This window comes from Zeus faber (genome assembly GCF_960531495.2).
Source record: "Zeus faber genome assembly, chromosome: 5".
Lineage (NCBI taxonomy): Eukaryota > Metazoa > Chordata > Actinopteri > Zeiformes > Zeidae > Zeus > Zeus faber.
This window is the reverse complement of record NC_137192.1, coordinates 20,674,675-20,691,395: the sequence shown is the minus strand read 5'-3', so window position 1 is coordinate 20,691,395 and position 16,721 is coordinate 20,674,675. Positions and strand designations below refer to the sequence as shown.

Sequence of the window (16,721 nt, the reverse complement as noted above, 5' to 3'; positions counted from 1 at the left end):
CTGTTGATGCAGCAGGAAGGGAGAGAGCGGCTGCGTGACGTCACAGCGCTGCATACCTATGCTGCGTTCAAGCCGCGTGGGAGAAAGGGGCCAACTATCGCTTGGAAATGCCATCTGTCGAGTCGCACGCTCGTGTTTAGCGCTTTGTTTTTGTGCGGTGATGGTACAGCACGGTGTTACTTGGGTTAGAAAGGTGCTATATTAATAAAGTGATTCTTTTTATTTATGATAATTATTATTATTTATGATAATTAATAGGCTGTAATATAATTGAAGATATTCGAATGTATACTGCAATATCCTACATATGGCCTACGTTGCTTATTTATTCATCACTTGAAACACTTTGAGGATTATTCACATTGCTCTCGTCTCTGTTATTGTGTGATTGTAATCTATGTTAATAAAATAGCAGATAACCCATATACATATGTTGATAGTTGACGACTGCGTAAACATATGCTTCCAGCAAAGCTCCATCTTAGTGTAAAATGGGTTCGGCCGAGGCAGCAAGCCAGCCCTCGGCCAGTAGTTCCCATATGACTTGAACGCAGCATCACGTAACCACTCAACCAGCAGTGAGAGACGAGTCAGCGACACTGAAAAATAAACGTTAAGTGCAATATTTACTCATTTATTAAATTAATTTTGCTTTTTCCATTCCTTTTCTGAGATATATATATATATTTATATATATATTTTTTTTTTACACAAGATCACACCCTCTAAAATGGGATATATTTCTAACTTCAAGCAGTAATATACCAGATTTCTTTCCCATCTAATTTCAAATGTGTCTCACAGCTATTATGTAAATATGTGAGGTGTGAGTTCTCATCCAAAGTGCTGTGTAATACCTGCTCTGTTGATGTGCTTATATTTATACATCATGGAAGAAAAAAAAAAAAAGACTATGCAATGTTAATGACTTAAAAGTCATGCATCGTGAAGTCAAATGTTGGCCCAATTCATGTCAAATATAAATACAACCTTGCTGGGTTGTATTTAAGTGTAGTGTGAACCTCGTGTTGAGAGGTTGTCAAGTCAATGTTCGGCCTTCTCAGCACTATTCAAAGTGCAGAGAGAAGCCCTTTCCTCTCAGACAAATCTCAAATGTCATATTTATATATATAGCCAGGGGACCGACTGCCAGAAGAGCAACACAACCAATTACTAACAACACTGTCACTGTATACCGTGAGAGGAAGTTAATATACATTTATGCCCAACACCCGACCCAGCCTGAGTGGAAAACACTCACATGTGGCTCTAGCTGCCTCACTCTCTCAGACACACAATTTAATACTTTTTTAATAAAGAAGTTAACAATTCCCTTTTTAGACATGTACAAATCCACTTCCAACAATTATTTTTAGGTATTTCTGTTTACAATCAATATGAACGGTAATATAAAGCTTAACATGCCAACTACAGTGCAGATAGTTACTGTGAATGGTGTACAAAGGTCTACGGCAATTTTATAGGTCACTAGAACAGTTAAATACACTTCATTTATCTGATGGTTAAGTCTTTGATTTGTATGTAATTTCACTGGATCTGATCACACTGAAAAACTACATAGTTCGCAAAGAGTCACATTCCTAGGACCAGCCCAAGACTGTCGGTATACTTAATAACATTGTTCATGCAAAATTTGCAAACAAGAGCTGATGTCTCATATTAGAAAATTCAGCAAAATGACCAGTCTCAAACCAAACCAATATTCAATCGCAACTGTAGGACATTTGTTAGATAGTTTGAAATAATCAGCTTTAAATCATTAAATTACATAAACAATGGAAACACTGCATGTTGTGGTAAAGTGGCTTTGACACAACCCAATGTGCAACATGGTTTTGCATTATCACCTGTCAATTTGATGAATCTGATTGTGAAGGGATTTTATGCAGATTAAAGGGTGCAGACTATTGTTTTACTGTGAATATGATGTCTGTAAATCATCTGCATGGGAGTGGGATTAGGGTTTGAAGAAATAATGTCCAATCAGTTCAAATGATTTATAAAAGTGCAGTTTTTGAAGTACCAGAGGTTGTCCCTTTTCTCTATAATGCCTTGAAGTTATCAAGACTATATGTTATAAGTAGTACTGGTGACTTGTATAAAAAAAAAAGACAAAGTAAATCAAAATTATATTAGAAAAAATAATGTTTTGATTTGGGAATGACACTGTGGCAACTATGAACAATTGCGAATGCCATACAATTAACTACAAAACGGGGTCATCATGGGGTTATGTCTTTTTCATGTTAAATTAACATGATTTCTGGGATTTTGGTCACATTTTACACTCGTCGTAATGACAACTATTGCACTTTGTAACAAAAAGCCTGAATGAATAGGCAGCCTTGCTTATTACACAAATCAACAAAAACACCTAACATTTAAAACGCAAAAAGGCAAATAAAATGTAATATGTTTAGAAACAGAAATAGACAAAGGTAATATACATCACCAATTATAGAATTCAATTAGGGAAAATTTTAACCCTTAACTGTGCCATATCATCGAGGTAAAACTGTTCTTATGAATGTAAGGAAAATAACAAATCGACTTTCAATGCACTACTGTAATTGAGTTAAAAACAAAAAATACAACCTGGCCTAATGTAATTGCAGACAATATTCGATGGGCCGTTAACAAGCAAAGAATAGGGGGAAAAACATCAGGAAACAACTGAGTGCCCAGAACATGGCAAATACAGTAACACTGAGAAAACACGAGGCCAATGTTTGTTAAGGTCAGCATGTCAACGCAGTGCCAGTTATGTAACAATTACACCTCAAAGTGGCCGTTCTAGATATCACTCATCCTAAGCCAGGCAGTAAAACTATATTTGATGTGCAGGCCCATGCATATTCTCTAAAAATTGAAATCAGATGAAATATGTTTATGGGACAGTTCTATCATTTGGCAACACCTCACCAACATCGGCCTTTCCTGTAAAACTGTTTCAGCTCAAACAGCAGGACATTCAGGACAGGAAGGCATGCTGCAAATGGTATTACTGAAAAACTGAAGCGTGCATTTACAACTTTCAACCAACGGGCAGGATTCTCTGAACTCCGCAGAGCAATTCCCAGTCAGAATTCCGGCAATATGCTCAACTATTGAGTGTAAATGTGAAAACGGTGAGCGGTTGGAATTGTTATCATCTCTTCCACTTGGAGCCAGCTGAGTCAGCATTATATAGACACACGCTATCTTAAGCACCATCACTGCTGCGGAGCTGCTGACAGCAAAGTTCTTGTCATTGTCGAGTTAGGAGTTAGCAAGAGCTCTTTAGTATTCTCAGAGGCATCTGACAGTAAAATAGGCACGCAGTCCAATACCCAGTCCAATAGAGAGGAACGGCCTGCGCCTCACGACCGTCCACGTGGTGTCGGGAAAATCTAACCTCAAAGTTTTAGAATTCAAGTAGGGCGCTTTTGCATCGCCCATCGATTCCCTTCCTTTAAAATTACGGGGGGAGCTTTGTTTGTGGCATGTTGATCATCATAATGTCTTTCCCATATGGGCAACAAGTTGGTGGTTCCCAAACACATATACTACATACAGAAGAGCAGTGTCTAACTAGTGTGACAAAAGGGACGTTCAGGATTCTGTTCTGTTTCTAGTTTCAGCCAACTGATGTCTCTCATTGGCATATCAGCAAAAGAAAGAAGGGAGTGAATGAATTCAACCAGTTAAGTGTTTGAATGAAAACCTGCACACTCCTGGCCTTTCATGGCACACAGCGGAGAACACATTGATGTGGAGCGGACGAACAAACTATTCTTCATAAATCGTGTAAATAAGTGATTTCACTGATTCAGTGAAGAAGTAGACAATAAGGCGGGACTTGGGCGCGATGTGAATGGCCTAATGGCAGGATTTGAAACCATATTCAACCCACCCTTTGGGGGAACCCGATACACAAATGGTATAAACAAATGGTGTAATAAAGCAAGTTGTACAAGTTCTAAAAAAGTTAGTAACGAAGGGAATATAAATTTCAATAAGGCCTGGGTTGAAAGAAGCAAACTTATCCTTCAAGTTGGGTTTACAATTAAATGACCAGTCTGTACTTTTAGATAAAGAGCAGAGATATAAGAGTTCAAGGGTAGGATTCCCTAATTTATCAATTCAATTTAACCAGAAAAAAAGGCAAATTAACTTACAATGTTTAAAGAAAATGCTCTATAGGCTACAGAGCAATTCACTGTAAAATTTGTCAAAATGAAGCTCTTAGACAAGTACTTTTTCACATTTAAATACAGAAAAGGATGATGATGTGCTCTTGATGATGTACTGCATTTCTGAGGCAAAATGACAGGTGTGTTAGCCTTTTGGAGCAGTTGCATCCAGGCTTTGGTGACAAAGGTTTGGACTTTGCTTTTTGTTGTCTCTGTGGATGTGATCATCTGTAGCAGCCCAGGGCTAGCCGGTCAGCACAGGTCAGGGCCCCGGGGCCATGGTGGGACAGGATGCTGGCATCAACAGCAGGTCCTGCGGGATTCTGAGGCCTGACGTCCTAGTTTGATACTTTTCCCCGAAGTCCCTCCCGCTGCGTCTAGAACAGGGATGCGCTGGCCTAAGGATGTAAGACAAAGAAAGATGGAAACATTTTTTCCATACGCTCTAAATACAAGTAAACTACATTTATAGCTCACTCTCATAATGCCATATTGTTCAGTTCAGGATCAATTTGATTTGAAATTCAAAGGAATGAATGCTTAAGCTGTTCACTCACTAATCTCTATGAAGACCTCGTTGATGTTAATGGCGTTCTTGGCACTGGTTTCTACAAAGATGGCGTGGATAGAGTCGGCATAGTCCTTGGCGTCCTTCTCTGACACTTCCCTGAGAAGGCATAAATTTAAAATAATCACACTGCAAAAATCAAAAAAAAATTACTTTATGGATGCTATACACATCAGATACATTTCTATACCCCTAATCTGGAATAATTACTGATTTCATGGATGGCTACATCACAAAAAAATGTACAAAAAAAAACCCAACATAAAAAAATAGTTACGATTTCAGGATTGCCGTTTAAATGACCAGCTGAATAAATCGCTTCAACTAATGAAGGAAAAATGAAAAATGGAAGAATATATTGTAAGAGAGAATTAACGAGGCCTGTACTGTTAATAATCCACAATGATGGATCGTAGCACCTAGACTTTTACTCTACTTCTATTGAATCCCAATGTTGATCACGACGCTACGCTACCAAGGCAGAGTGAAATGAGAGATTGATACGTGTTATTATTCCACAGTCTTTGCTCAAAATTTATGATTCAGAATACAGAATACAGATACTGTACGATTCAGAATGTGAAGCGGTGACAAATAAAATAAATAGATAAAAACAGATTTTTAAAATAAAAGGAGAATTGCGCTCGAGCTTCAGATGGAAGATGTATTTGTCAATACCACCCAGAAACGTCTCACGTTGGTAATAAAAGAGGAAAAAAGAAACCACGTTCTGTGCTAATATTGGTTATTTGGTGTGTCTCTCAGGAAGGTGCGTAAAATTACTTTATTTGAGGGCTCCTTCACCACCATCAAAATCTGGAAATACATTTTGACTAATGAATTTCCTGTTGAAGTTACGGAAGGTCATAACTATTTGTTCTACATATGACCAGTCATGGAAGCCAAGCGAAGATAACCTTGCATCTAATCTCGGATCCTGGCAGTACTTCTCTGAAAGCACCTCTGGGGGGGGGGTTTGCCCCTCCGAGTTTGCGCTGGAAACTAGATATTCGATGAAGTTTTAAGCCGGTGTGTTGCGGGGACATCGTACCGAAGAGAAACTCCATTGCGAGTGGCGAGACGGAGCTCACAGATGAGCATAAATAAGTGATAAGTGTATTTCGGCAGCGGCAACTCTACACGGTGTTGGCGATTGGAAACCTTTACAGAAACTTTGTCTGAGAACGTTGGTGTCCGGACAGGATGTTTAAGCTTGCCTTCCCACCGGCTACAGGAAAAGTCTATAATTTATCAGTGCTGGCCAAGTTTATGTTTGCTATGAGCCAAGGAGTAATCTCAGATCCCAGCAGTCCTTTTCAAAAGGAGTTTTTTAGTCCCTGGCAATCGATGGTCAGCCAGGTCACTTTTCAGTGAGCATTGGGGGTGTGTAGCCCTCCCTTATAAGACGATCCGGTACGTATCTAGATACATGGGCTACGAAACGATTCAGGGACAATACACATTTTTCATACGGAAACATTCGACATGATGCAACACGGTGCAATCTAATACTGTTCTTACCATGTTGAATGTAGGCATCGATTTTACATTATGAATTCAAATAAGCCAATTCTATAAAAGTGGCATTGCTTACCTTCAAATGGATACATTTCATAAAAGACCAGGGAATCCCAAGTATTTTATGGAATTAAGATATAAAAATACAATAATATACTGTATATAATATATTATTGTAATGACCCTGAATGCCTCGGTTACTGCGAGCGATTCACAGGTCTCGCGAGAGGGAATGTGCGTGCGTGCCCTGGTACAGGGGTGTGTGTGTGTGTGTGGCGAGGCGAGGCGGTGTTGGGGAGAGTGAGAGCGGAGGAGGGAGAAGTGTTTGGTTGTTGGTTCAATAGCACAGGTTATGGCCAAAACAGCTCTGAGCGGCACGCTGAGATGAAGCGCGGGGTTCAGGCCGAACAGGGATTTAACGAAAGATTTAGATTGATTTTGTTTCCTTAGTTTCTTACCTGGGTGGAAAATGAAAAAACGTAAACCTAATTTAGAGAACTGGAGGGGAGTCGGGAGTGGAATCAGGCCATCGACCGGTTTGTGGTAAATTTAGATGGATCCAGGGTATCGATGTAGTCTCATCTTTAACGTTAAAACCGGTTTCCGTTTTGTATCGGTGAATCATTACACACTTAATTATTATGTTGTTGTGGTTTGGCTGGTCAGGTTTTTCCAGTGGGGACTCATTCCATGTTACGCATGCCTACAGATTCCCACCCCCTGCAACGTGATTAGTCGAATTATATAAAAAATGAATGAACTAAAATGCCATGTTTACATACAGTTGAGCGCTACTCCCATCAAGTGGGCTGTGACATTACCTTGCGTCAGAAAGGTCACACTTGTTGCCAGCGATAGCTACCACGATGTTGGGTGGACCATGCTGCCGCAGCTCCTTCACCCAATTCTTAAGTGTTTGGAAGGACTCCTGGTGACACAGGTAATATGCAAAATGTAATAATGTGTGGATAAATAAAGCAAAAGAGAGAAAAAAACCCCAAAAGATTTTATACTTAGATAGTAATCCAGAAATTCAGGGGATTGTGAATAAGAAATTAAATAAAGACATGGGAGAAAACTATGAAAACACAAGAAGCCTGACGAAAATCAAGGAATATTCACTATAATTTCGAAAATAATTGTAAGCCATGCTTAAAAACAAATGGACAGGAAATAAAGCAAAGGAACATGAGGAAAGAATAATAACATTATCGCCACTTTTTACAAACCAGGCCTAAATATTGGTTCCCATATTATTTATTTAACCTCGCAGAACACTTTACGACCAAACGTACTGCTCTGCTGTAGATTGGGAATATGCTTATTGCAGTCCAATAAGGCAGACATTTAAGCCGAAGAAAAATAAAGTAAATCTCCTTTTTAATAATCGGGAAGCTCGGAAGTAAAGGAAAAAAATTGCTGAGGTGCATTTTAATTATGTCTGCCAGGGTTTTATTGACTTTTCTACATTTGCAGATCATCACAGCTGATCTGCAAACCAGCTCTTTGGAAACATGAAGTTATAAATGATGGGGACCAACAATTTAGGCCTAGGTTGGAAAAAAATAATAATAATAATTCAAACCTAATCAGTTCACTCTCGTTTTTTGTTACAAGGATTAATAAAGGAAGCAAAAGCTAAAATTAAGGCATTGGCAGTATTATTTGGAAAAAAAACTGTCATAGGAAACCATGTATATACCTCTTTAGTGATGTCGTAAACGATAATGGCCGCCGCTGATCCTCTGTAATACATTGGGGCCAAAGCACGGAACTATGGAAGACAGACAAGAGATTGGGGTTCAGCTAAACAATGGCAAGTACTGTCCTGTAATCATTTTTCAAATGGTTGTCCACTAAACAGAGGGCTGGCTTGGTGAGGTCCCATGCTGTGATTTAGCCCTGGCAAATCTATAGATTCTTAAAATACTGAGGTTAGGTTTTCATAAAACTTATGCGAAAACTGCAGAGCATAATAACCAAAAGACACCCGTCCAAGAACTCAGCTTTTTACCTCAAGATTTAGATCTTGACTTGTTCTTGAGGACTGTTCATCTAGATTTCATCGCAAATATATGTACCTTAACATCAGCAGTAAATTACAAATGCACTATTATCTAGACTTCTGATGTACTACATCTCATAATAGGAAAACACAGTATAATGATTAATAACGGGTTCCTCGCTAGAGTGAATAATATAAAACACACAAACTTCAAGTGGAATATAAATACAATGAAAATAAAAACGATAAAAAAAATATATATTAAAAGAGAAGGCTCCAATTTTAAGAAACCAGAAGACCCCATGTTCCTTGCTTATAGGCCAAGTGGCTTTATTTAAATGGAAGTATGGCAAGCCTTCCCACCAAGAAATCACACATGTGGTAGCCATCAAGAGAAAGATGAGCAGAATGTGTCAAAAGCTTGCGTTTCGATATTTATGGAGGACTATACATTTGGTCTTAACCCAATACATAGCAGAGCCTTGCTTAATCAAAACAGTCTGTACACAATTTGCAAAACCCATTCTCTAGGATAACAAAAACCCTAAAGTCTTGGTATTTTTTAGTGAGACATTTTCCAATGCTTAACCTGGCTTTAACAATTTGGCCATCGTCATGAAACTGATTTCCATGATGACGCTGCTTTCCTGTTAGGAATGATGGACTCAAGAATGTGACTTGCTGTGAAGAGGAGCAGCTCAAGATGAAGCTGAGCTTGTCAATGGGACATAACTTCCATTACGTTTTGTCAACAGATTGGTTAGCTGCAAAGACATAATCATAGATCATGGTAATATTTAGATCTTTCGAAAGAAATATCTCTATAATAGCTCGACCACCAACTCAAGAGTTGTGTTCCAAACTCTGTGTTTAAGACCACCTATGGAGCCAGTACTGTGTATAGCCCATCGCTATTTCCCATTTCACCGAAGGCGTTTTTATTATAGAATTAGACCAAGTGTATTGCCGGTGACAGGAACATCAGCTAACTCTTGACACAAATAATGAGTCATGGAAAAATTGAGCAATCGGTTTCACACGATTTTAAAGTGTGCATACATGGAATTGTATCCATAGAATTGAGCTTGTTTCCCGATGCAATGACGTGCCAAAACATTTGAAAACACAAGTGTACAAGCACCAGTTGTTTTTGATCCTATCTGAATATCTGGAACCTGGGCGGGCAGCTAGTGTGGTCTAGTACATCAGAGTGTAGACATCGTTCCCTGAGCTGTCTATGGCAGCACTTTTCCCAGCCAATATCTGCTGAGCATCAATTAGTTATGTGTTTTTTTTTTTCCTTTAGCGCTAAACTCAAATGACTTGCTCTATATTGTGAAATCTGGAATTTAGCAACAAAGACCTGATTTTCCATCAGGAAGTCCCACCATTTGAAAGTCTATGTTGAATTACCATTGATAGATTCAAATGAATTATTAACATGCTTGATTTGGTAAATGCAGAGACTTATAATCAGATGCTTTGAGTTAATATTAATACAAACAAACTGAAACCCCAGAAGACATTCACTTGGAATGACCCTGCCTTTCCCGCCAAGATGGAATAAACTATCCATCTTGGAGTGACACAGTTACCTCAGGAAAACACACACATTCCACATAATTATAGCTGTTACAGGCCCAAAGTCCACTAAAGGCAGTCCAACTTGGGATACTCGGCGGAGGCGGTGTGGAGAGTGCTGTCTGTCTCGCTGGCTATCACTGGGCTGCTAGCTAGACTACCCCCAGTCCTGTGTGGTCTCTCTCAGCCTTCACCCTAAGAGCATTCGCAACAAGGCCAGACCAGACATCTGGCCACAGAGCAGCCTTTAAAAACAGTCCCGCTGATGCCCGGCTTGAGCAGATTAATTACTGAAACCATGAGTCTGGCACCGAATGAAAGACATGGTTCCATGCCAGGGGAAGCGGAGATGGTCTTGCTTGTTTTCTGGGGGGAGAAATGGTCAGTGGGTAGGGCTGGGGTGGGGTGTTGACAGCAGGGCTGATATGTACCCTCATACGGTCCAGGGAGAAATATGGATTGTGAAAATCCCAGAGCTCACTTCCTGCCCCCGTCTGCTCTTCATATGCATTGGTTGGCTCCAAGTTCCCCTCTCTCAACTCAACAGGTTTTGATATGCCAAAACTCCAGAGAGGTTGAAAACCAAGCAATGAAAGGTATCAAAATACCACAGCAGCTTCATATGAAAACCAAGACAACGCACGCACGCACGCACACACACACACACACACACACACACACACACACACACACACACACACACACACACACACACACACACACACACACACACACACACACACACACACACACACACACACACACACACACACACACACACAGAAAGAGAGAGAGGGAGAGATGCTAAACAGAAAATAACAGCCTGAAATTGAAGAAATAAAACCTGACAGATAACAAAGCGGTGGTTAGAGAGAAATGACAGGGGTGCTGCAAAAGATGGAAAAAAATGCAGAAGAGAAAACCAAACGACCAAAAAATAAAACAATGCACACACAGCACGACATTTAGCAGATAGGACACAGTCGCGGCAGGCAGAGGTTGGTGGAGACACAGCTTGGGTTTCAGTCTCTCATCTTATCTTGAACGGGGAGCCATTTATGCACCCTCAAGGCCGTGACACAAATGAGCCCTCGGAGGAAGGGACAAAAGACGGGTAAAATTTTATCTCATGGCTCTGGAGGGCAGAGCAGCAGGGAGTAAGCCATTGAAACAGCAGGAGAAAGAATAAGAAAGTGGAAGGTGCATGCAAGAAAAGGGGAACTAATGTAGATTACTAATGCAGTGAAATGTAGGATGGATGATGAAGCCTTTTCTACAGAGAAAGGTCTGCTTGTGCTACTGCTTGAGCCATGTTACTTACGCAGGCTAAACAGTTTAATCAACCAGTTCTTTTCATATTTCCTATATCCTGTAGCATGATTAAATATGGTAAATCTGCATTCTTATTTTTAATGAAGGCATTTCAAGTTCTGCATTTTACAGATAAACATTTTGAGAGGAAGAGAAAGTAGTTAACTTGCCTGCCATGTCAAAACTGCTGAAAATATTATCTTTATCAGTCGAAATAAGGCATATACAAAATGATATCTATGATTATGAATGATAAATATGTCTTAGCAGCACACACTGAAACCTTATCCCCTTTGAAATCCGGAGTGTTGTGAATGGGACAGGAGATTAACACTGATATAATATACAAATATGGTGCGTGTAAGAGAGGAGAGAAAAAGAGAAAGGGGGAAATCCATGGCCGATATCATGCCATCCACAGGATATTAAACAGACTACTGCAACTGATCTATTGAGAGAATTCAAATCACCTCCTGCTATTTAGCTGTGGAAAATGCTCCTCATGAGGCAAGTGCTATGAAGTCTGACATATTTGTCAAGGGGCAAATTCTTTCCAATAGAAAGGTAAAGATTGCCCCCTATCAGAAATCATGTATTACTACACAGAAAACCTCATTCCCTGGGTCAATTCATAGAAAATATGTCCATCAATGTGGTTTACAAAGTAAACCATAAAACCATGACCTATTAATCACCAATTTCAATTTAGGAGTACTACATTACCATGCCATACACAAAAGGTGTTTATTACTGACCCGCTCCTGTCCCGCCGTGTCCCAGATCAAGAACTTGTGAAGTTCATTTTGGTATTGCACTGTCTTGGTCATAAAAGACGCCCTAAAAAAAATAATCAACAAAAACAAAAAATAACACAATTACATGGTTTGTTGTTACATCACTAATAATGCTTGTTTAAAGCATTAACAATCCTGTGAAGGGGACCAGACATAGATGTGGTTTCCCTTATTACGGTCCCAAAGTTCCTTCAATTCCTTTCACAATGAGGTTTTTTCCTCTGTTTCTGGGATACAGCTATTACAGTAGAAAAACAGTGCTACTGTCAAGTCAATAGAGATAAAAAAAATGTAATGAAATAAAAATTACATATGTACACATCTATCAACCGAAGTTAACCGGAAGTAGCACTATGCTTACTCATGAGCCCAATATGGAGGATGACACTAACGCTAAAGTAAGTACAAACAGTATATAGCATCTGTAAAATGTGGGCCTGTAAGTCCCTTTGACTGTAACTGTAACCTAGGGAAATATATAAGCTTGACTTAAATGTTTAAACAATTTCGACATGCCGGCATACACAGGGGGTCCAGCCTGACAGACCACAGTAACGTACCCGATTGTTGGGTTGATATTTGGGTCGAAACTGTCCTCCACAAATCTCCAAACAATACTTGACTTTCCAACACCAGTGTCCTGAAAAAGAAGAAAGGTGTTGGTTACCAAACATATTTAGAAATACAGACTATCACCGTTTAAAGTGGTAATCAATAAAATGTTCTGTGTTGGGCGGATTACACGCAGTCGCAGAATCCCATTCAAAACGCCAACTTTCTTTTCCCAACAACCAGGTCGATCGGTGCTCCAAGGTGGTCACTTTTTTTTTTCCCCCCACAAAGACATGCCTTCTTCTGATCAACCAATTTTTTTGCGAATGTTCATTCTTACCAACAGTTTACTGCTCCACAACTGGCTGAACGTCTTTAACAACTTCACCATGGCTGCCTGTTTAGTGCATTCTTGCCAGGAAAAGAACCAAGTACAGAAGCAACACATGTAGAAAACAAATAAATAACTTAATGGCTGTTTCTTACAGAGTGCCAGCTAAATAAAATAGCAAATATGGGATTCAAACAAATTAATCATAAACATAATAATAATAATAAACAAAATAATTACCACTTTAATGGTGAATTTAAAATGGTATTATTGAATAATAACAATGTGCCATCTTTGATTTGATCATAGGACCGGTCACTTACTGTGGGATTAAGCTGAAAATGCCCCCCCCCTTTTTTTTTTATCTTATTCAATCGTTGATGGAGAGGAGTCAATGGAGAGGAGCAGCAGAATAAACACTTATAATTGCAATGTAAGTGATGACGCGTGACAAAGTCAGGGATAGTAGGGTCCCTGCTTTCAGGTTCCAGGGTACGCACATCGCTCAAGACCTCTTCTGGACTACCAACACCGCCGCAGCAGTCACGAAGGCACAGCAGCGACTCCACCTCTGGAGCATCCTGAGAGAGAACCAACCGACCTGCAGCAGAAGCTGCTGGTGTCCTTCTACTGCCGCTCCATAGTGCTGGCGTACTGTATCCCTGTGTGGTGTGCCGGCTGCTCGGCAGCAGACAGGAGAGCCATTCAGAGGGTCATCAATACCGATCTGACCATCACAGGCTGCTCACTGCCCTGTTTGGAGGATTTATTCAGCTCTGGCTGCCTCAATAGAGCAGCAAACATGACGCTGAAAGACCCACCAAGCCCTGGACATCACCTGCTTGACCCTCTGGTAGACACTTCAGGTCCATTAAATGATGGACAAACAGACTTGAGAACTATAACACACATAACACACTACTATAACGCTAACGCTGACCCTGACTGTCTGGGACCTGACCCTGACTGTCACTGTCAGTACTAAAACGCTGACCCTGACTGTCTGGGACCTGTGTGACTGTCACCGTCAGCACTACAACACTGACACTGACTGTCTGGGACCTGTGTGACTGTCACCGTCAGTACTACAACACTGACACTGACTGTCTGGGACCTGTGTGACTGTAACTGTCAGTACTACAACACTGACACTGACTGTCTGGGACCTGTGTGACTGTAACTGTCAGTACTACAACACTGACCCTGACTGTCTGGGACCTGTGTGACTGTAACTGTCAGTACTACAACACTGACCCTGACTGTCTGGGACCTGTGTGACTGTCACTGTCAGAACTACACTATGACACTCACTGTCTGGGACCTGTGTGACTGTCACCGTCAGTACTACAACACTGACACTGACTGTCTGGGACCTGTGTGACTGTAACTGTCAGTACTACAACACTGACACTGACTGTCTGGGACCTGTGTGACTGTAACTGTCAGTACTACAACACTGACACTGACTGTCTGGGACCTGTGTGACTGTCACTGTCAGTACTACAACAATGACACTGACCTTCTGGGACCTGTGTGACTGTCACTGTCAGTACTACAACAATGACACTGACTTTCTGGGACCTGTGTGACTGTCACTGTCAGTACTACAACACCGACACTGACTGTGTGGGACCTGTGTGACTGTAACTGTCAGTACTACGGAACAGACACCCCCGCTGGGGATGCTGTCGGCCGAACCGAGGCACGCGTGCGCCGCCCCCCCGCCACTAACTGCGGCGTGTGCCTCTCCGCGCCGCCCGTGCGCAAAAAACGAATTGCACTGCTGCCTCAGAGCAAGAAGGTCCTGGGTTCAATTCCCGCCTGGGGCGCTGTTGGCACCGTGCTCCGGGCGGGTTATCTCCCAAATAGTAGCCTTTCTGTGTGGAGTTTGCGTGTTCTCCCCGTGCTCACATAGGGTTTCCTCCACCTAACGTCAGTAAGGACCCCCACCAAAAACATGCACACATCATCGTCCGACCAGCGATGGACACTCGTTACCAGGTCCCCGGGCACGTTGACGAATGCTGCCCCGTGGCTGCCTCCCCGGAGGAAGGACAAGCCAAGGGTGGGTTAAATGCAGAAGCCTCATTTCACCAGCCACCATCCAAAGCATGTGCATGTGTGTGCATGTGTTGTAGTGTGTTGTGTGATAATAAAGATTCTTCTTCTACTACAACACTGACAGTGACTGGGACTGTGACTGTCAGTAGTCTGACACTGACTGTCTGGGACCTGTGTGACTGCTACAACACTGACACTGACTATCTAAGTGTTGTAGCACTGTCAGTACTACAACACTGACTGTCTGGGACCCGTGCGACTGTCAGTCAGTACAACAACACTGACACTGACTGTCTGGGACCTGTGTGACAGCCACTGTCAGTGCTACAACACCAACACTGACTGTCTGGGACCTGTGTGACAGCCACTGTCAGTGCTACAACACCGACACTTAATGTCTGGGATAGGCGTGACTATCACTGTCAGTACTAAAACACTGACACAGACTATCCGGGACATGTGTGACTATCACTGTCAGTACTACAACACTGACGGTGACCTGTGTGACTGTCAGTACTACAACACTGACACTGACTGTCTGAGACCTGTGTGACTGTCACTGTCAGTATTACAACACTGACACTGGGATGTTTGCATAGACTCATAACTGCATTCCAGTAAAGGCGCAAATAAAAACATGTTTTAATTGTTGTCGCATTGTGTTATAGGTGAAATTGAACATATTTATTTGTTTATATATTATTAACCCGTCTGTTCTTTTATATTTTTAATTGTTGTTTGTTATGTGTGAATGCACCGTCAGGATTTCCTCAATTTAGTTGTACTCTTGTGCAATGACAATAACAGAATTGTGTTCTATTCTATTCTATTTTATAATATTGCATCCAATGTGAGCAGCACTATTATTCCATCTTATATAGATTATAAATGTTAATATAACACGTAGAGAAGATGAATCAACGAATGAACGTATTTTCACAGGTAAACAAACACATTGACGCGGCGTAAACAAACCGCCGCCACTTGAACCTTTCCACGGAAACACGGCAACAAACAGACGCTAAGACCCGAAAGGAACGTCGGCATAATCACAAAATAACATTTAAATCCTTCCAACTCACCCCCAGAAGACAAACTTTTAACTCTCTCAGCGCCATCTCGGCTCCCGGAGCTCCGCTCTGCGATCGACGTTCCCGGACGCTCGACGCTTCCTCTCAACGCGCGTTCATCGGGGGCGCCTCGGGGCCCGGGAACGACGTGGGGCGGCTCTTCCGCCAGAGGCCGCGCGGGCGTTCGACGAAAACGACGGGGTTCTCGTGCGCGGAGCCCCCCGCGCTACTTCGCCATGTTCCGGCGCCCGTGGGCAGCTAGCCGCTCAAGCTAAGAGCTAGCGCCCGTCGCGCCGCCGCCGCCGCCATCTTGGACCGCGGCCTGTGGTCACGTGACCTCGGGGGTTTCTTTCTGCGGGCGGAGCGGAGCGGAGCGGGCGGCGCGCTGTGCCGATACTCACCGGGGGTTTTATTTCTCCATGGACTGAATTATATCCGTTTTGTGTAACTGTTCCGTTCGATTAGATTGAACCCCCCCCTCCACCCACCCCCCCCGATGAAAAGCCGCAGCAGGAAGTAGTTTGAGGAAGTCGTTTTTTTTTTTTTGTTTTTTTTTTGAGTGACAGCTGAGGTGGTGACAGCGGAGCGGGTTTCAAGATGGCAGGTACTGAAACAGCTATTCGGTAGTTTGCGGATATCTGAACGCGCTCATGGGGCCGGTGGATGTTCTGCTGTGTATGGGAAGGCGTGCGTCGTCGCGGGAGTCGCTTCAACTGTTTGCGTTTTGTCAAACGCGA

The 16,721-nt window shown here is 41.9% G+C and overlaps 1 protein-coding gene across 1 annotated transcript; it reads right to left on the bottom strand.

Moving 5' to 3' along the window:
* Positions 1-1,298: 1,298 nt before the first annotated feature.
* Positions 1,299-16,408, bottom strand: rab22a (RAB22A, member RAS oncogene family). Its single transcript, XM_080000788.1, has 7 exons — positions 15,997-16,408; positions 12,531-12,610; positions 11,932-12,013; positions 7,982-8,053; positions 7,101-7,207; positions 4,751-4,860; positions 1,299-4,591 (listed from the first exon to the last, which is right to left on the bottom strand). The coding sequence occupies exons 1-7, from the start codon at positions 16,030-16,032 to the stop codon at positions 4,494-4,496; spliced, it is 585 nt and encodes a 194-aa protein (XP_079856914.1). The 5' UTR covers positions 16,033-16,408; the 3' UTR covers positions 1,299-4,493.
* Between the last annotated feature and the right edge of the window lie 313 nt (positions 16,409-16,721).

What these genes read in the sequence shown, in the direction of transcription:
- rab22a (XM_080000788.1), bottom strand. Translation starts at nt 16,032, where the DNA reads ATGGCGCTGAGAGAGTTAAAAGTTTGTCTTCTGGGG. An exon ending in TTTACGACATCACTAAAGAG is followed by an intron (nt 7,208 to 7,981) that starts GTATATACATGG and finishes CTGTGTCACCAG; the next exon opens with GAGTCCTTCCAAACACTTAA. An exon ending in TGTGACCTTTCTGACGCAAG is followed by an intron (nt 4,861 to 7,100) that starts GTAATGTCACAG and finishes ATGCCTTCTCAG; the next exon opens with GGAAGTGTCAGAGAAGGACG.